Source organism: Erythrolamprus reginae, chromosome 3, assembly GCF_031021105.1.
Source record: "Erythrolamprus reginae isolate rEryReg1 chromosome 3, rEryReg1.hap1, whole genome shotgun sequence".
NCBI lineage: Eukaryota > Metazoa > Chordata > Lepidosauria > Squamata > Dipsadidae > Erythrolamprus > Erythrolamprus reginae.
The window spans coordinates 184,289,034-184,312,338 of NC_091952.1; the positions used below are offsets into that span (position 1 = coordinate 184,289,034).

The 23,305-nt window shown below is 37.3% G+C and overlaps 1 protein-coding gene across 10 annotated transcripts in view; it reads right to left on the bottom strand.

Moving 5' to 3' along the window:
- The window catches only part of DCDC2 (doublecortin domain containing 2), a 63,372-nt gene continuing 40,067 nt past the window's right edge, over window positions 1-23,305 (bottom strand). For 7 of the 10 annotated variants that reach the window (XM_070747355.1, XM_070747359.1, XM_070747358.1 and 4 more), the window contains 6 exons: window positions 16,691-16,837; window positions 13,835-13,889; window positions 12,940-13,090; window positions 5,487-5,587; window positions 3,243-3,530; window positions 1-2,098 (listed from right to left, as the gene is read on the bottom strand). In XM_070747355.1, coding sequence (XP_070603456.1) covers window positions 1,988-2,098; window positions 3,243-3,530; window positions 5,487-5,587; window positions 12,940-13,090; window positions 13,835-13,889; window positions 16,691-16,837 — 853 coding nt within the window. In that variant the 3' untranslated portion in view covers window positions 1-1,987. The remainder of the gene's footprint in view (window positions 2,099-3,242; window positions 3,531-5,486; window positions 5,588-12,939; window positions 13,091-13,834; window positions 13,890-16,690; window positions 16,838-23,305) is intronic. The other 3 variants (XM_070747363.1, XM_070747365.1, XM_070747364.1) reach the window with 1 other exon arrangement.

Sequence of the window (23,305 nt, forward strand, 5' to 3'; positions counted from 1 at the left end):
TAGAATCAGGGCATATAATTTTATTTATAATGCTTTCATTAAACATGTTTGACAAAACTTACAATATAGTATTTTTTATATATTTGCTTCCAAAAGTATATTTTCTTTAAAATATATTTTAAAAAATATTGATGTTTTAATAAACTGCATCCATTTATCCATCTCTTATACAAACAGCCAAAGCAGTTTTAAAATGGGTACAGAAATGGATCCAGAATCTGATAGGAGGAGAATTACTTTCAAAGGTCAGTTAATCATATTTGAAACATCAGTATATAATGAGTAAATGTGTTCGGTGGCCACAAAACAATCTCTCACTATTACTTCTATCACTGAAAACAGACAGTTGAGAATCTACAAGCAGCATTTATTCAGTGTCACATCAGTTTAGAGATACACTAATTTCTAGGAACACTAATTGAACTGGAAGGGTCACATTTTGAATTGAATTACATTCCTTCTGATTAAAATGACATTAGCTAGCTACACTATCTGCATAGTTAGCAAATGTCAGTGGCTATCTATAGTATAAATATGGATATTGTTATTAGAATAGAGTTGACAAAAATTCAGACTAGCTGTCTGTAGGTCAGCCTCAGGATTACATGTTAAAGCATGTCAGGTATTCATATATAACAATAACTACAAAGATATTTTAAGGTGGTCAAATTATTTGTAAAGGACAAGCTAAACATATCAACGCAAAATAAAGATTCAATCTATATAATAATAATAATGGCTTGAACAAGGGCTACCAGCAAAATTTAGAAGTAGCAAATTACAAATCTCACATAAAACAAATAAATTACCCTAATGAGCATTAACTCCCATGACAGTTTAAAACTAAGCCTTTTTCTAGAGTCTGAGTCCAGAATAAATCAAGCTATATACAAACTATCAATATTTTTTTCAGTATCTGAAAATATCAGCTTTTCATGAACTGAACTTTAAGACAGAGAGAACATGATTTGTAAATTGGAGTTAATTTTTAAAATATATTTTTTTAAAAAGAAATTACCAAACCATAATATTGTGATTGGTTATGTGTCCTGGGGTTTAAAAAGTGGACATAAGAAATCAGTTTATATGACAACTTGCTGTGATTATTCAGATCGTTCCTGATGGGAACAATTAGAAGAATCTTTTGACTTGGAGGAATATTTGACTTAAATTAGTATAACCTGCACAGAACAAAAATAATGTTGGATGAATTTATGAATGTAATTACTTGCAAAGAATTAGCATCCAATCATCAAAATTCACTATAATGTAACTACACATAGGATATATTAATTAATGTGCATGCAGGAGGACGTCTATAGTTAACTGAACTATTAAACCTTCTTTGTTTTGTGACCACATTCTGCCAACTGATTCAGCAATTCATTCCAGGCATGCTGCTATCTTATACATGCATTCCTTTCAGTGGGAGAGCAGATCCACGTGTAAATATAAAATGAGTCTAATAGAAAAAGCCCTTAAATATAGTAGAAGTTGGTTAAAGTTAAGGATCAAGTCTCATGTAGTCCTAGCCACATTCACCTTATCACAAAAAGTCATACCCCTAGTAGTAATATAAATTCTTTAAATACACTGCAGCTTATATAAATAGATTTACCTTAAAAATGTTTAGTCTTTTTTTAAAAAAACACAAAAATATAATTTAGCTCATTCACCTTTTTTAAAAAAATCTCTTTCTTGTGAACTTACCTAGGGCTAATGTTTCAATATTTCATCTTCCATAATGACCCTTTTCATTAATAAATTCCCTTAAAATTTTGTATCTTGTTTACAATTTAAACTTCCTTTTAATGAACATCCCTTTAATGATATTATGTATGAATACTCCTTTCATATCAAGGGCTAATGGGTAAAAAAGTTCCATCATATTATTATACCATAAATTAATCAAATGCGGGAAATGACATGCTTTGTTCCAAACATAAAATTCTTCATTTTCTGAGAGCATACATCTTCTAGAATATCTCTATGCTACTGCTGCATAGTCACTGGTTTGTTCATTCTTCTCACTTTCTTGTGGACTGGTGATGGTGACTCTTGGAGCTGGGACTTTTTTGTAAGTTCCATTGGAGTCAACCTAGAAGAAAGAAAAAACACATTTGAATTGGACATATTTTGTCATAGAGTCATATTTAGGTTCTTAGTGTGTATTAGTAATGGGTTCTAAAACCTGTTGCTACCGTTTCGCGCATGTGCAGAAGCATCCAGGACAGGTGGGTGGAGCCTCCGGCCACCGACGCTACCAGTTCATAGAACCAGGCCAAACCGGGAGCAACACACTACTGGTGTGTATGTATACTGCTCAAAAAAATAAAGGGAACACTCAAATAACACATCCTAGATCTGAATGAATGAAATATTCTCATTGAATACTTTGTTCTGTACAGAGTTGAATGTGCACAACAGCTTGTGAAATTGATTGTCAATCAGTGTTGCTTCCTACGTGGACAGTTTGATTTCACAGAAGTTTGATTTACTTGGAGTTATATTGTGTTGTTTAGGTGATCCCTTTATTTTTTTGAGCAGTGTATATTCATAATGATAAAGAAGCTCTGAATTCTGCAAGTTGGAAGTCAGCACTGAGCATGCCAATTGCTTTTGCTTATCTAACACTTCTCTATGTGTATGGATTAGCTTCACTTGGCTTTTTTTTGCTATTAAAAAATAATAGTAAAAATGAATAGATTCCTAGTTATCTTGCAGAAATAAAAGGAAATGGAACAACTGAGGATTAATGTAGCTATATGATTTTTTTTAAAAAACCCATCCTTGCTTAACAATTTATTTAACGTAACTTCCTACAGATTATTCTGGGAAAATCCATCATGGCAACTAAACAGCATCTGCTTTTGACTGGTACCAGATGTTCTCATGGATGAAACACATGATGCTTCACAGACCTCAATAGTTTTGTGAATGCATGTTTCCTCTGGTTTCATATAAAGCAAATACACTCAATTTAGCAAATGCATTATTTGAGAGATAGTGTTATCAATTCTAGTGTAGAACTGTGATCAAATGTATAGAGGCATTTTGCAGGTAATATTCTTATAGTACAAGGTTCAGTATACGCTATGAAAATTCTAGTACAATCATCCACAAAAAGAATGGTTTCCCTAAAACTGCGACACCAAGAGTGATATAAATTGATTGCAGACTAACCTATTGCTATAGCAGACAAGCATTTTCACACAGGTACACAAAAGACAAAGACATGTTACCTGGATTTGATCATCAATACCTTCTTTTGTTTCTTCTGGATGACTATTGGGATCCATTTCCTCACCATTTTCTTCATTGGTGTTACCATGCATGTGGCCATTAGACTCTTGGTCAAGGTTCTGCCCTTGTAATGCATCTTGATAATGGTCATTCTGTTTCTCTTTGCTTTCCTCGATTCCATTAATAGCATCTCCATTTGCGCCATTCATTGCTGCGTATTCTCTCTTTTTAAAAACTTTATGTTCTGGTGATACATTTTCTTCCTCATCCACAATTTCTGCTGGTCGCTGATGAATATAGGAAAAAACTTTTAATTGAAATAATCCAGGGAAAATTACGAAAATAAAAAGTAGAAATATTATAGCATGCACATTGCAGGATATTAGTAGTAAATTGCCAAAATTGAATCTGGGCTTCAAAAAGAAAATCAGTCAAAAATGTCAACAAATAGTGGAATATAACAAGAGGAATGAGAAGATTTTTAAGAAGATTAAAGCAATCACAGAAAAACTTACAACTAACAGAGAAATAATCAGCATTAATTATAGAAGAATCAAAAACATCTTAAGAAATGTCAAAAGGACCTTACAGATCCTTTACCAACAGGGTGGCACATAACATAAATATTTGCAGAGAAAGAATATATTCATAAATCAATTCCATTAGAACGTGAAATGTCAGACAATAGGTCAGATCAATTATCAAGTAAAAGAAAACACCCGCCGAATTGTTTAAAGTGGCAAAGGGCCAGTTAAAGTGTTAACAATTCTATGTCAACAAATATGAAACAAGACTCTGCAGCCTGGAGATTGAAAAAAACCTAAAAATATAAGGAAAAAAAGCAAACTATTGAATCTGCACTCATGTCATAGACATTTGCTTAAAAATTTACAAAAAGAAGAGAAAATGACATACCAAGCAAACAGTAAAGTTTCAGACCAAGGTGGATAATGAAGGAAACAAAATTAAAAGATGTGTCATCTTTGTTTTGTCAGCAATATTGTCAGCAACACTTTCTGATTGTGTAGATCATGTTAGAATACAGAATATGCTATAATACATTTGCTATAACACATAACTATTCTTTTGAAGAACTTTTACAAAGAACGATATAATATGTACAGTATGAAAGGAATTTGAGAATACTGAGTGGTTTAGAATAGAGAAGGGAGATACAAAGTGAAATAGGTATATCTGTTTAAAACATATAACAAAAATATAACATGGCAGAATGGAAAGATGTATCAGCTGAATGAAAACAGGAAGCAGGGACAAATTTTGAGATACACAAGTGACATTACATTTTCAGTCAAAAGTAAAGATATAGGAAAACTCATTATAAACTAACATAAGGAGATAAAATGGATCTGTTTAGGAAGGGATTGGTTAGGGAAAAATAATGCACTCATCCCAATGATATGACTCTGTTCTTTAGCAAATGTGACCATTTCTCAAAACAACAGTGGGCATTATTGCTATCATACATCCAGTGGCCCACCGATACTATAATACATTGGTATCTGCTGGTCTATCTTTCAAAGTTTAAACTGCTAACAAAAATCCTGACTTTTTCAGTAATGCATTTTTACACCGAAGAATGGATGTATAGTGCTTTATTACTGATTTAAGAGGGAAAATTCAGTTTTCAATTCTGGAAACTTGCTGAACCTTTTCTGTAAAAAAACCCTAAAAACCTCAAAGTGATCAAATTTAAACTGTCCAAAGCTACCCAGAAGACAGGCTAAGTTACCTTCAGGGGATTGATGAATTGTAAAAGAAGAGCCAGCAGAGCTGGAGGACAGAATTAAGCACATTATCAAGTTAAATAAATCATCTATGCTGCAATTTAACATTAATTTAAGTGCAAAGGATCGGGACCATCCATTAAGTTGAAGCCAGATAAGGGTCAACAGAATTCAATGGACCACTTGTGGGAATGTAATAACTTTAAGCTGATGTGGCGCTTAACTATGCCCCTCAGCTCTGCTTGAACTTCTGCTATATAAATCTGCCAAATGAAAAAATCAGACAGATGTCTTCTATGCTGCATCAAAAAGTGGTTCTTTTAAAAGTTATATTTTCTCTTCTGTATTCCCTGCATTAAAGATTTACTGCCTAGCTTCCCTATTTTTTTCCTAGAACTCAGCAGCCTTCACATTAGTACACATCCAAAGCATGCGATATCAATGTGAAAGTGCAAACCTGTTTAAAATCTGGGTGTTTATCGAAACTTTTGAGATTACCTGGTCAACTGGGACCTCAGTTTGAGTGTCTTCATCTTCCTGGACTTCGATTGCCCCTCGCATTTCAGATCGCTTTTTTCCAGCTTTGTAAACACCGTCATCTGAAGTGGAAAGAAGCAGAGCCAATTTTGTGACACTGAGTGGTGAAATGATTCTACGGCATCTAAATCTCATTGGCTATCTTTTGCATTATAACCATACCAGCATTAATGAAAAGGTAACTTAAAGCGGTTTCTTCTTCAAAGCTGTACTTCTGTTTTTCCAAGCAGATACAGTATACTATACAGTATACTATACTTACCATACTAACATGATAACTCGCAAAAATAACAGAGAGAATAACAGTTTTATCAATATAAAGACTAACCTGTAGAGAAACTCTATACCTGTGTCACCTCTATATATTAAAAATGACCCTTGAGGTTTTCCTTAGAGTTGGCTTTATTTATTTATTCAATCAATCAATCAATCAACAAAGCCTCAAGAAGGCAAGGTGGATAGAATAACATCACTGATGACACAAACATACATTTAGAGGAACTCAAAAGCAGCACTTATTATAAAGTAATCCTAGTGAAATGATGTCCATTCAGAATGACTAAATGAACAACAGATACTCCATTACAACCATTTGACTACAATAATTGCCAGCAAATCTACTGTTGAACTACTTGAAAACAATGTTCAGATTTATTGGAAATAAAAATTGTATTTCATTATGTATTTTATTAATAGGATTATCAATACCACATCTTATCTGAGAAAAGCTGGAAAAATATTTTAATAATGATATGCTTGAGTGAGAAGGAAAGGATAACTGAGCTAATATAAATTTAGAAAGCAGAAGCAAAAAGCAATAGATGTTGAGCTCTTTAAAATCTGATAAAGTTCACCTCTTGCTTTTGAAACTAAACATGGACACAGGAGAGGGCTTTTTTCAGTAGTTATATATATATAGATGGTTCTCTACTTATGATCATTCAAGCTTAACAACCACCACATAAAGGGTGCTGTACAACTCTCGAAGTATCCAACTGTCATAAGTGGTCACACCAGCCCCCATACGGTTATATAACTGCAAGTCAGAAGGAGTCAGCTTTATAACCAATTAGGGTTCTGCAATCATATGACAGTGGTTCGTGGTTTTTAACAGTTTCTGGCAAAAAAAGGTCATTCAAATGAATGGTTTAATCATCAACTATCGTGTTTAATAACCACCACCACCCCAATATTACTTCCAGTCACATGGTGCCTCAACTTACGACCATAATGACTTACAATGGAATTGTAACAAATCCAGCCCCAATTATGATTGTAAATTGAGGACTATTTCTAGAGATTCTAGCACAAATTGACTGCACTGCTCTCTTTAGGGAAATATTTGGCTACTGGGTGAAAAATATCTATTCAGTTAGGCCGCTGGACTATGCAGCTGAAAGTATTTATTTGGTACTGCTGATGGGTTTAATTTAAGAAGCATGTTGTAATATTTCTGGGTTTTTTATTTTATTTTATTATATCATACATTTGGTAATTTTTACCTTGCACCAAGGTATACATTTAAACCATTATTTCTCAAAATGTGCATCAATATAACAGATGATCACTCAAAAGAGCCTTTTTCACATATATTTTTTGTGGATGAACTTGCTTTGTTGCTTTGCATTCAATAGCATGTCGAATGCAAAATGATCTATCAACTTCAAAGTCCTGCATGGAACTTAAATACCATTTATGGTTTTTTTAAAAACAAACATATACCATTTTTCAAAGGAGTAAGACATGGAGTTTTCTGTGTAAAGCTCTGAACATCTGACCTGAAGCTCACTCTACAGAGGAAATTACAACAGAGAGAAACAAAGCAGAAGTGACAGATTGCAACATGGAGGAAATTGCAAGAATGGGTAGAGAATGTTATAAGCAGAAAATATGAGGCTGAGTAACAAAGAAAACAGTCTACAACTGGCATCTCATTCTAGCTGCACTGGGAGAAAAAAGCACAAAAAGCAAGTTATTGTCTACTAGTATTTTGCAAGTCACCACATTTAATACCATTGTCCCCCTGTAACATTTTTTATTTCTTTCCAATGGCAGTTTTATATTTATAGTTTTTAAAGACTAGACACAGTTTAGTATAATGTATAGATTAAAATTCAATTATTAAAAGTATAATTCTTGATCAATTCTTGCCCCAATTAAATCATTACTTTTATTCATAGGGTGATGTTGCACAAATTCATTTTGTCATTTTAAGGCGTTACAGTATTGCAAGGTTAAAAAAACTTTGATGAAAATAAGCATAGCTAAACTAAATATAAATCAATTAAGCAATACATGCCATCTCAATTCATAGAGTTCATATAAGATGCTTCCAATGCAAAGTCCGCCTTAATGGATACTGTCATTCCCAAAATTCCCAGCCTTGTTATGGAAGATTTGATTTGATTTGATTTAATTTAATTTAATTTAATGATTTATATGTCACCCAATCCCGTGGGACTCAGGACAGCTTACAACAATAAATGGTACAATAATACAACGAGTCAAATATAAAACAATAAAAACAGTAAAACCCCAATTACGCTAAAAAACCCTAAACAAAACTAAACAGTCACATGCACATACACACCAAGCAAAGCAGAATTCAGCCGTGACTAGATGTTAACTCTCACGGCCTCCAGGCCTGATAGCAAAGCCAGGTCTTCAAGGCCTTTCGGAAGGCCAAGAGGGTGGGAGCAGTACGGACACTGGGGGGTAGTTGATTCCAAAGGGCCAGGGCAGCCACAGAGAAGGCACTCCCCCACGGGCCCGCCAACCTGCACTGTTTAGTTGGCGGGACCCAGAGAAGGACCACTCTGTGGGATCTCATTGGTCTCTGGGAGGTATGCGGCAGGAGACAGTCCCATAAATAATCTGGTCCTAAGCTATGTAGGGCTTTATAGGTAATAACCAACATCTTGAATTGTGACCGGAGTCCAATTGGTAGCCAGTGCAGTGTGCAGAGCATAGGTGTTATGTGGATGTACTTAGGTATACCCATGACAACTCATGCGGCTGCGTTCTGGACTAACTGCAGTCTCCGAACACTTTTCAAGGGTAGCCCCATGTAGATCGTATTGCAACAATTAAGACATGAGGTGATAAGGGTCTGAGTGACTGTGCGCAGAGCTTCCTGATTCAAATAGGACCGCAACTGGTATAACTGATTGAAAGTTTTAAATGTATGCTATGTTCATTTATCTTATGAATATTAAATTTTAAATATGTAAGCCTATGGACCAAATCATTACACTTCCCACACACAAAGCTATAATTGCAGCTTTTTAGAATATTAATTAATAAATCTTGACAGCCATTGAGTTTGCTGAGAAAGACATTTGAAAATGAAGTCTCTGCCTACAGCAATGTTTTTCAACCATGGCAACTTGACATGTGGACTTCATCTCCCAGAATTCCCCAACTAGCCATACAGTCCACATATTTTCAAGTTGCCAAGGTTGAGAAATACTGGTCTACATTCATTGACCATATTGCTCTAAATATTTTTTTAAAGTATCCTATAAGAAGTATAAATTTATAAGGAAAATGGGATAGTTTTCTAAACAAAAAACACCCCTAACCAAGTTATCTTGTCAGGGGGACGGACAAATTTCTTGCAAAAAAATAACATTTATTCAACAAAATGTATGAGATGAAAACAAAGGTATATCACATCCCAGTGATAGTAGTAATAACAGAAAAATATGGGAATACTATTAGAATCTACTGTATGTAACTACATAGTTAATACTTGCTTAACAATAGTATTTTGGGACCGGCAACTCCATCGCTGAGCAACACAGTCATAAAGTGTGATGTCACATGACTCTGCCACCTGACAGCAGTTGCGGCAATCCCAATTGTGGACATTAGGTGAATCTTGCACAGTTGCAGCATCGTGTGGTCAAGTGATCGCTGTTTGCAACACCTTCCCAGCTTCCCCATTGACTTTGCTTGTTGAAAGTTGGCAGCAAGTATCACACACTGTGATCATCTTATTGTGGGACACCGCAATGTATTAATTGCAAGCTAGTTGCTAAGCACCCAAACTGCAATCAGATCACTGTGGAGATGTTGCAACAACTATAATCTCAAGGATCCATTGTTCAGCACCATCGTAACTTGAAACATTGGCTGAACAAGTGGTCCTTCAACAAGGGCTACCAGTCCTTGGTAGGATTCTATGCCAATTCTTCAATCATGATCTTGCTTGTAATTATGCCACTTTGCCCATCCTTGAAAAGTGCTAAAAGTACTAGTGGAAAGAACAAAACAATGACATCACAGAATCTATCATGCACATCTATCATCTATCATGCACATCTATCATCCTATATATAGCACAAAGCAAATTTAATCTTCCCTTCATGAAAATTTCTATGAGGGTGGTAGGATTATATTCACACTTCACCACAAAACAGCCAGAACCAGATAGAAAGGAATCAATCTAATACTTTTATTAATCTATTAATTCATGACATCTAGATTCTAGCTTTCTACCATCAGGCAGAACTTAATACACCGAGCATAATTTTATAATAGTATCATTGAAACACCCACACAAATGTAAAAACATTTCTCTTGTGACATTCTTAGTAGTAAGATAATCAAAACAGAGGTAAATTCTTATGCTAAATATTTGGAAATATCTGAAATGAGCAACAAGTGAGAGAGATCCATATCTGCCACAATTGCAAGAACAGAGCCATAGGTGAGTCACAACTTTTATTAAAAAATGTTAATGGCATACAATGCATTCTTTTATGGAAGGTCTTTAAAAGATAGCCAAGCAACAGATGCAGATATTTCCATCATACTGTTTTTGTTTATTTTTTTCTGGCTACAAGTGCACCTATTACATTTCCATCTCTGAAAGGCCCAAGAGTCTCAGGACAAAGATAGCAACTTCAGAATGGAACAGCTGTTATTATCTCTTTTTTCTGCAATCTCTGGAATTCCTGGTGGGAAATACTTATGCTTCTGGGAGTGTTGGATAGCTGCATTGATGTCTGTGGAAAGACAAGAGAAATAGTGCTGCATAATGCATAGTAGTTGTAACAGAGTTGTAAATGTGTGATTATTGTACAAGTGACTGAAAAGGTACACCTATCTGAGCATTCTGTCATTTCACCTCAACTAAATTTCCTCACCCTTCCCAGGGAGATAAGCCCATGTCATGTAATAATAAATAATAAATATAATAAAGTAATACTCACCCATCCACGGGAAACCGAACAAAACTTGGTTTGTGGTTTATAATTTGTTCTGCAGCTATATGCCTTGGCTTTGCCTCTGTAAGAAATAATGAGTTAGCAGTGTTTGGTTCCATATCCATTTTTCAATAAGAAAAGAAACTGGGTTCCCCATTTCTACCCCATGAAGAGCTCTGAGATTTTGTAAGAACAAGGTCTCTCAGACTGTACTCCCTGAAAACTGAGACAGCATTGCTTAGCCACTATATAGTATCCACGTATTCCTAAAGGAGCAGATAAGCCATGTAGGGATGCCATCTCTACATGGCATCGGACCAGAATATCTCCGGGACTGTCTTCTGCCACGCGAATTCCAACAGCCGATTAGGTCCCACAGAGTGGGCCTTCTCCGGGTCCCGTCAACTAAGCAATGTCATCTGGCGGGGCCCAGGGGAAGAGCCTTCTCTGTGGCGGCCCCGGCCCTCTGGAACCAACTCCCCCTGGAGATCAGAACTGCCCCCACCCATATTTAAAAAAAAAAAAAAAAAAAAAAAAAAGAACTGCCCCCACCCTCCTCACCTTTCGTAAGTTGTTGAGAACTCACCTTTGCCGCCAGGCATGGGGAAACTGACATCTCCCCTAACTTTTTTGGTTTAAGTATGGTTTGATTGGGTTGTGTGGTTATTTTATTATAAGGGTTTTTTTAATTGTGTTTTTAAATACTTGATTTGTACAGTGATCCCTCTATTATCGCGAGGGTTCCATTCCAAGACCCCTCGCGATAATCGATTTTTCACGATGTAGGGTTGCGGAAGTAAAAACACCATCTGCGCATGCGCACCCTTTTTTTCTATGGCCGCGCATGCGTAGATGGTGGAGTTTGCGTTCCCCGCCGCCCACGCAAAGGGGAAACCCCGATTCGGCTCCTCGCTGCTGCTGCGCTACCGAGCAGATCAGCTGCTGGGCGGCCGAAGGAACCTTCCCTGGGTCTTCCCGGCCGCCCATGCAAAGGGGAAACCCCAGCTCCTCGCTGATGCCCGCCGCTCGCCCGCCCGCCAGCAAGAGGGGGAAGACCCAGGGAAGGTTCCTTCGGCCGCCCAGCAGCTGATCTGCTCGGCGCAGCAGCAGCGAGCAGACGAAGATCGGGGTTTCCCAGCCGCCCACGCAAAGGGGAAACCCCGGCTCCTCGCTGATGCCCCCGCTCGCTCGCCCGCCCGCTGCCCGCCGCCCACCAGCAAGAGGGGGAGAGATAGAGAAAGAGAGAGAAGGAAAGAAAGAGATGAGAGAGGGAGGAAGAGAGTGTGAGAGAGGAAGAAGCAAGATAGAGAAAGAGAGAGAGAAAGAAAGATGAGAAAGGAAGGGAGTGACGTCATCGGGTGGAAAAATCGCGATATAGCATTTCGCGAAGATCGAGATCGCGAAACTCGAGGGATCACTGTACATTGTTTATTATTGTTGTAAGCCGCCCCAAATTCTCGGAGAGGGGCGGCATACAAATCTAATAATATAATATAAACACAGACTGTAATCTTGTATGTTGCCTTGTTCTACAAATCTCAGATATGGTTTTGGGGCCATGATTTAGAAGAGCTAATTTAAAGCCCGAATTCCCCACACCATAATGCTCCCTTGCTTACCTTTTATTTTGTCCTTATATCCTTCATTGTAGGAAAAAAATGGAAGTTCTTTGTGTTTGATTCTGGAGTCTACAGGTAGAATACCTACAATGGTTCTGAAAAAATATATTATCAATCCAGCCTTTCTAGTTTGTTACTGATTTCAGTTGTTTGCTTTAAGCCATGTATCTCAAAGTCCTCATCACCAAGTTGTGCACTTATACATTCATATTGTGGGGAAAATAGAACCTAAATGATGTAAATCTTTGACATAAATGTTGATATATGAACTCTGTTTTCTTACTTTATGATATAATCCAGTGTAATCCAGCTACTTTTAATGTTCATTATTACATATTTAATTATTTAATTATGTTCATAATGTGTCTGGCAACAAGATGCTGGACTAGAAACAAGGGGATTGTAAGTTCTAGTCCTCCTTTAAATGTAGAAACCAGCTAGGTGATTGGGGGCCAATCCCATTCATTTTACTGAGTGTTTCTTGACGTTGGAAAAAAGAAGCCTTTATTGAACAAAATAAAAGACCACATATAAAACAAATCAATCAAATACAAAATAAATGGTACCCTAATTTTATGTACTTACCATTAACAGGAAAAATGTAAGATTTGGTTACAATTTTTGTATCTTCGTTTGAACTTGTAGGTTTTTTAGACTCTTGAGTGTGTCCAATCTTTTCCTTTCTCTTTGGAGGTTGAGGTGAAGACAATGTGTCTCCTGTGTCAGTCGATTTTGACTAATAGAATAGATGGAAAACAGATAATTTATTTGCAGAAACCCGAAAAGTGTTGTTAAATATTAACATCAAATGTATGCAGTATTGGGTTGCTACTGGAACCAGAGGGGGGATGCCGTCCCGGTAGCGAAAATGGAGCTGCGCGCATAGCTCCAGCTGACCAGAAGGCAGGTGCACATGTTAGCACGAGATTCAGCTTCTGTGCATGCGCCGGAATCATCTCATACAAGGATGTACACATGAGTGAGATTTTGGTGATTTTTGCCATTTTTTTGCTTCCGCGCGTGCACAGAAGCAAAAACATTGGGGAAAATCGCCAAAGTCTCAAGCTTGTGCACATCCTCACATAAGATTTGTCTACCAACGCATGCGCAGAAGCCGAATCTTGAGCCGACACGCATGGGCGTGTGCCAGGGTCTCAGAGCTCTGCGGGAAGTGCACCAGTAGCGGTGGCGACGAGGAGCCTTTGCCTGAATGTATTACATATAAAAGCTTCCTTAATATAAATATTCCTAAATTGCAATTTTAACACCATTATACTTTAGCTTTAATATGAAAAAGACAACTTATTAATAGCTATAGAAATTCCAAGCAGACAAAAAGATCATGGGAAAGCCCTATCTGTGTGCTTCCTTGCCATGTTCTCACAAGGTATCTATGAGTGAACCTGTAAAGGAAATATTATTTTATCTGATGGGATTAAACACAGTAGACCATGAAATCCCTATTATATTTGATACTTACACTCCCCTTGGATTTTCCAGAACCACCAACCGTTGGTAGTGAGGATGCCTTTGAGCTGCAAAAATAAATACATGTTTATTTATTTGTACACTAAAACAGCTCAACTATTGTTAAATTTTGTATAGAAACAAAATTATGCTATGATATATTTTGCTGTAGTTTCTTTCAGCTGTGGCGAGGAGGACGTTTGCCCAGGTTCGCCTGGTGCACCAGTTGCGGCCCTACCTGGACCGGGACTCACTGCTCACAGTCACTCATGCCCTCATCACTTCGAGGCTCGACTACTGTAACGCTCTCTACATGGGGCTACCTCTGAAAAGTGTTTGGAAACTTCAGATTGTGCAGAATGCAGCTGCGAGAGCTATCATGGGCTTTCCTAAACATGCCCATGTTACTCCAACACTCTGCAGTCGGCATTGGTTGCCGATCGGTTTCCGGTCACAATTCAAAGTGCTGGTTATGACCTATAAAGCCCTTCATGACATCGGACCAGAATATCTCCGGGACCGCCTTCTGCCGCACAAATCCCAGCGACCAGTTAGGTCCCACAGAGTGGGCCTTCTCCGGGTCCCGTCAACTAAACAATGTCATCTGGCGGGATCCAGGGGAAGAGCCTTCTCTGTGGTGGCCCCGACTCTCTGGAACCAACTCCCCCCAGATATCAGAGTTGCCCCCACCCTCCTTGCCTTTCGCAAGCTCCTTAAAACCCACCTCTGTCATCAGGCATGGGGTAATTGAAATTTTCCCCTCCCCCCTAGGCTTATAGAATTTATACATGGTATGCTTGTATGTATGATTGGTTCTTTAAATTGGGGTTTTTTAGATTGTTTTTAATATTAGATTTGTTTACATTATCTTTTTTATTGTTGTTAGCTGCCCTGAGTCTTCGGAGAGGGGAGGCATACAAATCTAATAAATAAATAAACAAACAAACAAACAAACAAACAAATAAATAAATTATTATTATCCTATGCTAACTTTGATGCACGAAGTTGCTAGAATTCTCTGAGGCAGAGTCCATTTAGTATTGGCTGGATGGAGAGATCAAGCCAGGAAGTCCTCCTATGGATGGGGTCTCGGAGCCTGATGCTCTTGCCTTTCCTTATTTAACATCTATATCAGAGGGTGAGGACATCTGTTGATCTAGGATCTGATACAATCAGTATATTAATAAGTCCTGAGTCAGTCAGCTGATTCTGTCAAAATCTTGTCCCAAAGTTTGGAGGTTGGATAGGTCTGGATGGGGAGGAAGTGACTTTGGTTCAATTCTGATTAGATACAGTGGCTGTGGATGTTTGGACCTCCTAAGCCTGGAACAGTTCCATCTTTGCTCCTGAATGTGACTGCATTTCCCTCCTCAATTGCCATGGCTGAAAAATCAAACTGAAAAATCAATTTGTATGCCAAATGGGCTCATGCCTAGACCCTCGGAACTGATAATTTCATGACTAAACTATGAACTGAACTGAATTGAACTGAACTGAACACGGCCTGCCCGTATGAGACATCTACTCTATGAGCTGTATTGTTTGCCAGTAAGCTTCCACGTATAATTTGAGATTCCGTTTTTTTTAAATAAAAAAAATCCTAATAGAAAAGGACCTTTTTCTCTGAGGACTGCCTGTCTCTTGTAGTTTCTATCTGTCTCACACAATCTGACAGATTTAGCTTAGTTGGATGTAATTGAGCTAACAACTTCACTTGGAAGCAAGAGTTTTCTGTCATTACGCTTGTCCTCTGGAACACCATTCCCCTTGAGATTTGTTCAGCTCCTTCTATCCCATCCTATTTAAATGAGCCGTTAAAATCTGGCTCTGTTCCCAGGCTCTGGGTTAAACTGGGTAATAGACCACCTGTGTGATGTTCTGTTTTTTTCTAAGTTATTGCTGTTTTCTGGACTTTTGAAGGTTTTTTTTTCTTTGATGATTTCATCTATTGCTGCTGTAGATTTTATAAGCTATCTAGAGTTGTAATGTGTTAAGGCAACATTTATTTTAATAAATAAATAAATCTTATTGAATATTACAAAGTTTAACCATTTCACTAATTATAGTAACTTTGCCTTGGTACTATGAGAAACAGACAGGTATTATTAGTGCCTGCTTACCTATATCTGGCTAATAGCATTTTATCTGTTTCTCTCTTGATGTCTTTACCTCTCTCTCTCTCTCTCTCTCTCTCTCTCTCTCTCTCTCTCTCTCTCTCATGTGTGTGTGTGTGTGTGAGTGTGTAGGGAGCGAGGGAGGGAGAGAACCAGATAAAATGCTATTAGCCTGAGTCAACCTCTACACCAGTGTTTCCCAACCTTGACAACTTGAAGATATCTGGACTTCAACTCCCCAAACCCCCCAGCCAGCATTCGCTGGCTGGGGAATTCTGGGAGTTGAAGTCCAGATATCTTCAAGTTGCCAAGGTTGGGAAACACTGCTCTACACAATGGCTGGGAACAGCATTTACACATGATTATTCATTTTGTGTAATCTTACATAATCTGCAGAGGAATATTACAAGCTTTTTTGAATTATACCATCTCTTTAAAGAGCAATAGTATTTTAGGTTCAGCGTATAATATGTAATCCCAAACATTGCTAGATATAAATACTTCCCTACCACAAATATGACGTGAATTAGGCAATCAAATGAACAAAGAGTATCAGCCATTATACCTAGTTGTTCTTTCTTGTATCCATAGAAATCTACAGTCAGCAGAATCTCAGTTGTGGCTACTCAAGTGATATCTCATTGTTGTTAAGGACACAGAATTATTACCACTATGGTAATTAACTATGTTAATATCAACTACCAATACCAGCATTCTGTTCATCAGTAAAGCTAGGGCAAGAAACATTTACATACCCATAAGATCTCTTCACCGTGGACTTGCTGAACAATAGTTCACTGTATGGCAATTTCTTAAACTTATCTCTGCCAACTGCTACATAAAACTGTCCATTTTCCAAATCCATCCCACTTTCCACTGGTTTTCCATCAAAAGTGTAAAGCCTATAAAAGAGACAGTACCATATTAACCTTTTGGTAAATGTGTTCTCTAACATTGAATTGTACTACCAACCAACAAACACCTCATAGATCTCATTATAGATTATGAACTTTATTTCAGAAAACAAATCTTGAGTCTCATCACAGGAAAAAATACAATGTGTACAAGAAAAGATCTCATGAATTTGCTGTACTTTACAAAGCTGTGATGATCAGCAATACTCATCAAAATTGTCTACTATTTGTTCTGTCTGGGTGCCCCCAGACTTCAACACCAACTGGAAAAAGCAGCCAGACACGCTGGTAAAAGCAAAAGCACTTTATAGTTTGAAAAATAAACACAGAGAAAAACCTGTTCTTCCCAACAGGCAGGCTATGAGGCTTCACAGCAAAGTCCTGACGGCCAGACAATACAGCAGACTTCTTGCTGGCACACACACCACTGTAGAGAATAAGCTCCCACGCCTTTTTCCCCAAGGTTTCAGCCTTCAAGGCCACAAGCCAGAATCAGAGACGCCAAAGATCACAGCCAGGTCCCAGGACTCCCAAAGATAATACTCCACAATACAGGAAGGGTGGGTCTGCCTTTTCAGCCTTTCTGGGGAGAACCACACCCAAACCCAGCTGTTACCTATTTAGGACTGGAAGTACCTGGCTAATTGTCCCCTTCGTTGTGCTGCTCTTCTCTGCCTGTGATCGATGATGGCTTGAGCATTTTCATCTAAGGACTCCAGGCTGCTTGCTGGGGAGAGCTCCACCCCGGGGGATTCTGGCTGTTCTCCCTCTCCCTCGGCCTGATATTCCTCCTCCCCTTCTGCCTGGGCCTCCTCCTCCTCCTCCTGTTCCTCATCCTCCCCCTCTGAGCAGGGAGCCGGCAGAGGTTCAGCCGTTCCCTGAGGAGCCTCAGACAGAATCACAACACTATTTCTCCATAGAAAAAACAAAAAGTAAATTTGTATTCTGCACACAGCCAGTATGAAAGGCTCACTTGCTTCACAAAGCCAATAAATAACAATCTCAAGAATAAACAACTCAGAATAATGTAGCAGCATAAAACAATTTAAAACAATTTAAAAGCAAGCAAATATCATAAAATTGCTGCAAGAAAACAGTAGACCGTGAGTATTAAAAACACAAAATCATCAGTTATTGCTGTAATTAAGATATAAATACTATGGAGGAAAAATTAAAGAATAAAAATATGTTTCACAATTTCTTAAATCTTGTCAGGGTAACAACTGCGCAAATAAATTTGGAGGGAGTAGGAAAGAGTAGAAACTGCCACTAACAAAGTCCTAGCCCAGGTTGGACACTAGCAGGACTTCTGCCCAAGGTGCCATATGCAAGAAACTATAACAGCAGAAGAAGCTTCTTGGATGAGAAGCAAAACGCCTGCAAAGAAAAACAAGAAAGCACCTTTGAGGCAACCATGACCTGGATGACTGAGAATCTCCATAGACATTTAGCTATTACAGCAGAATGTGATGCTCTGGCAGCAGGATATAGAAGATGATCCATTAAGTTGAAGGAGTTTAATCATATATAGTGGTTTAAATATAGTAACAAAAATATTGAGCTTAACTTGGGAAGAAATAGGAAACCCATACAGCTGAACCAAAACAAATAACACATGCTCCTGCAGGGATCTATCAAATAAGTTTAGCAAACCTTTTTTCAAGGCCATTTTCCCCTGGAGCCCTTTGCAATAATCAAGGAACCAGGCCTGATCTCACAAAGCAGGGATGCAGCTAGTAATTATCTGCTGACAGAATTAGGAACTCCTGACTACTGTGCTGACCAAAACATTCAGGATCAGAATAGGGCCAAGTAGCTTCCTTACACTGCAGATCTGACTTTCAGCTGTTTGACAGGAAAAGTCCCTTCAGTTTGGTTGAGACCTCTCCCAATCCCAAGCATCAAACTACTCTAAATAGTTTCAATCCATTATCATATTGTCTTTCTCATAATTAATCCAGTTTGCAAAGGGTAAGAGGGGGGGAAGAGTCTTCACATAGCTTTCCCAGTTATTCCCACCTGCCCTTATTGATAATTAAATGGCCCTCTGTATTTAAGAGGCAAGGGAAGTCTCTTGCGCTTCAGACTTAATTGCTCAGACTTCTCTTTCTTCTGGATATAGGCTAAATAAAAGCAAGTTTCTATCTTTGTGTATCTCTTGATAAATCTTTTACTATAAATACGTGAAATATATTCGGCATTTGGTTATGACAGCAACATATTGTCTAACAAAGATTCCTGCTGAATTTATATCTCCAATATGAAGGCACTAGAGACAATATCCTGGTCACTGCTGTTTTTAAAATACAACTGGGTACAAATTACTCCTATAAGGCTTCTTTAGCAGGTCATCCATTAGAGTGACCAGCGTCCTATCTGTGCTATGGTGCAGACCAAAGCTAGATATTAATAATCTGTTCAATGCAGAAGTATTTATGTTGGCCGGGATTTGAAACTGTTTTGAAATTAGTAATAAACATTGTTTTTTTTCAAGTTGAAGCACCAGAAAACATGGTTTCTTATTGTACTAAAATACTAGCATGTAGGCAGTCTTAATTTTAACACTTGACTATTACTATTATTACTGAGAGCAGGTTAGGTGCTGTGGTTAAGGCATTGGGCTAGAAAACTGGGAAACTGTGAATTTCCATCCTATATTAGGCATGTAGCCAACTGGGTGGCCTTCAGCCAGTCACTTTTTCTCAGCCCTAGAAAGCAGAGAAAGGAAAGCCATTTCTGAAACCTTGCCAGGAAAACTACAGAGATTTGTCACCAGGAGTCAACACTGACTTGAAGGCACCACACACACACACACACACACACACACAAAATTATAGTTAACAAAAATACAGATTTAATAGAATGCTTTATACAAAAAAAATCTATTTCTACCTCATCTATATCTTGAGAAATTGTTTCATATCTGCACCGCTAACAATAGCCACTAGATGGGAATATCAGGCCAGCTTATTTACAGAATTATTCAAAATGTTGATGGTTATGGTAGTTCGAAGATGAGCTATAAAGCTAAAAATCAAACCCTCAAATTTTTCTGTGGATGCAAGTAGTAGACTGTGCTATTTCTAATGTAAACACTATTTTATACATTTTAATGTATCTGGCTTGTATGGCTAAATAATTACTTATCTCCTGGAAATCTGCTGGAATCCCATGTTTTCCTCTGTGCATGTCCTTGATAACTCAAAATTTCTGCACACTCCTTAACAGGCATGTCCCCCCCATCAAGCACAGTTTCAGGGTAAATATACAGAGCGGAGTTCTTCCATACTAGTCCTTGATATATCGATATTTAAATTTTCAAACATGCTTCTTAGAGCCAAAAATGTTTCAGCTTTTCAAAAACACAAAGCAAAACAAAAACCCTAAAGCAACATACATTTTTAGATTTGCATGGATCATGTTAAATGGAACACAAATATTAAATGTTTGAGCTTTCCATAATTTTCATAACTTTATTCAGCTCTTGCATACTTTGCAGAACTACATTTTAATATTCAAAACAAATATTTATTGTACAGGGTCTCGAAAACGTTTCCTGTATAATGGTGCTAGCTGGCTGAAATTTATCATGATATTCCAAAACAAAAATATTTAGCATGGACAGAATTTACCAAACAGGCTTGATACAAGTACCTTTTTTCAAAACAAAAAACAAAAATAGATTTAGCTAATTTTCCAGTGCTGTGATTTTAACACACCAATGATGTAGACTTACTCTTCCATGAACTAAAGCTGTGCATCAGAATAGTATTTATGATGGGGATTACCATTAGTTTTTTGACCGGATCTCAAAATTCATGAAAAAAGAAAGTAATAATATGAGCCTTAATGTACTTCCCGATAAGGCTTTTTATTGTCCAATTCCTGTAGGCTATTCACAGAATATTATTTGGAGAGGGAAAGACCACATATAACTCTATTGTATATTTCCTTACTATTGTTTCCTTCTTTTTTCTAATGAGGAAAGAAACAATTAAGAAAAGCCAGAAGAGGTAACAATTACCTTTGACAGATAGCTCTAGGGCTCTGTATCTAGAAAAAACCCAAAGAATTTTGGCATTACCTTATGTGTCTTTGATAGACACTATGCCAGCGTCATTCCTACATCATAGGCAAATGACATCTTTGTAGTCAGGAATCACTTTTTTAAAATTCAGTTTTGTTTTGTTTTGTTTTGTCTTTGTTTATGATAGTGATACAATTATGTTGACTAAGAGGTCAGAATAGAAATATCTGTCCTTTTTATTGCTTTTTTTTAATTTTAGCACTTGGTTTAAGAAAATAATCCATTTACCTTTTAAAACGGAAAAAAAATCTACGCCAAAAATTCACAATTCTAGTAGATTTCAGCAAACCCAATCTGGAGGATTTAATCAACAACATAGACACTAAGGGCTGCAAATTGACCATCCCTTTTATAGGGTCATGCTCCTGTTTTTATGGACCACCTCCTTTGACACCCTAGCTCATGTAGTTTTTATTTGCCAATAAAATAAGTGGATTTCCGTATTCATTTCCAAATCTAATATAATATAATATAACTAAAGGGTCACCATCAGTGAACAGTTGGACAATATTACTCGGTTAGTCATGTAGATGGTTGAGTGGTTTAGGGTGGGGAATTTGTAGTGGGTGGGACATTTTATTCTATTTTTTAAATTCTATTTTTTATTTTATTTTTAAATTTACCTATTCTAATTTTATGTACAGTGGGACTGGTCTCTGGGTGTCACAAGACTTTCGTTGCCAATACTAATTCGTTGTTTTGACAATGACAATAAATTTATTATTATTATATTTCAATTAGACAGGTTCAATTTATTTGTGCTACAATAAATGGGGATTAACAGCAATTAATTTTCTGTTCCTATCTTTAGCTTAAGGAGCTGTTAAAAATGAGGTGAGTTGGTATACAAGGAATAATATCACTAATCCTATAAATGATGAGCATAACTGAGAGAGAGAAAAGAACCAGTATTATTGTTGTGCTGTACTAAAAAAGTAATTGCTCATTCATTTAACACAGAGCTTTGTCTTTATCAGAATTAACAGTCTTTACTGGAATTTTGACTAATGGAGTCTTGTTCCATAAATCACAGTAACTAACCTGTTAATTATTAAACAGTAATACATGTTAGTAACTTTAGTGTGCTCTCTCTTAAGGTATCAAATAGAAAAACCTGATTTACAGAAAACTAGGGAAATCAAATAAATAAGCATAATGCACTGTTGAAATATCTACACACTAATAAAACTCTTACCAACCTTTAACTTAAAACATTTAACTGGGCAAAACAATGCAGCATAGGGCAAATCAAGCAATATACTTCCAATGGGTTAACTTGCAGAATTCTGGAACCCATTTCGTGGGAATGAAATTTTATTTATTCATTTATTCATATATTCAATATATATATTATCTGCATATGTCTTCTTTTTAAAATAACATGTGTGTGTGTGTGGGGTGCACGCATGCATATTTATTTATTTTATTTATTTATTCGATTTTTATGCCGCCCTTCTCCTTAGACTCAGGGTGGCTTACAACATGTTAGCAATAGCACTTTTTAGCAGAGCCAGCATATTGCCCCCACAATCCGGGTCCTCGTTTTACCCACCTCGGAAGGATGGAAGGCTGAGTCAACCTTGAGTCAGTGATGAGATTTGAACCGCTGACGTATAGATCTACAGTCAGCTTCGGTGGCCTGCAGTACAGCATTCTACCTCTGCGCCACCCCAGCTCATAAGCCAGGGTGGCGCAGAAGTTTTGAAAACTTCTTGCCATTTCATACTGTGTTTAGCACCGCTGCCATAGTTCCCTGACACCTTCTCACAAGGCAGTGGCACTGAATGAGGGCTATTAATGACAGATCCTCATAGCTGTGGCTGTTGCAGCATTTCTGTGATCATGCAATTGGAATTTGTGCACTCAGCAACCAGCTTTCAGTTATAACATGACAGCATCAGGAGCCAAGGGATTGCCATTTGTGACAATTTTCCCACAAACAAAGGGAATGATTTGGATTGAGTTAGCAATTCTAAAAAAAAAAATCAATTCTAAAATGGAAATGAATGTCCTTCAGAGTTACCACTAAAAGGGAATACTATGATAGCAATAGAAGGCACTATCAATTTGAAACTTGTTTTTCATTCTTTATATTGAATAGTTGCTTAAGAGTAACTTACCTAAGAATTGGTTAAAATGCAATAATCCTATACTTCCAAAACTAATATCCCCTCCAATCTAGTTTCTAAACTTAAAAATAGGTAACTGAGAATAAGATCATGAATCTTGCAAAATAAAAAGGTAACTTAGCTCTTAAAATGGTAAAATATAAAAGAAAAAGCAGAAAGACTGCTATAATGGAAAGCATTCACAAGGAAAAACAGTCATCAGTATTGTCAATTATTAATTAAATGACATCACTTTCAGCT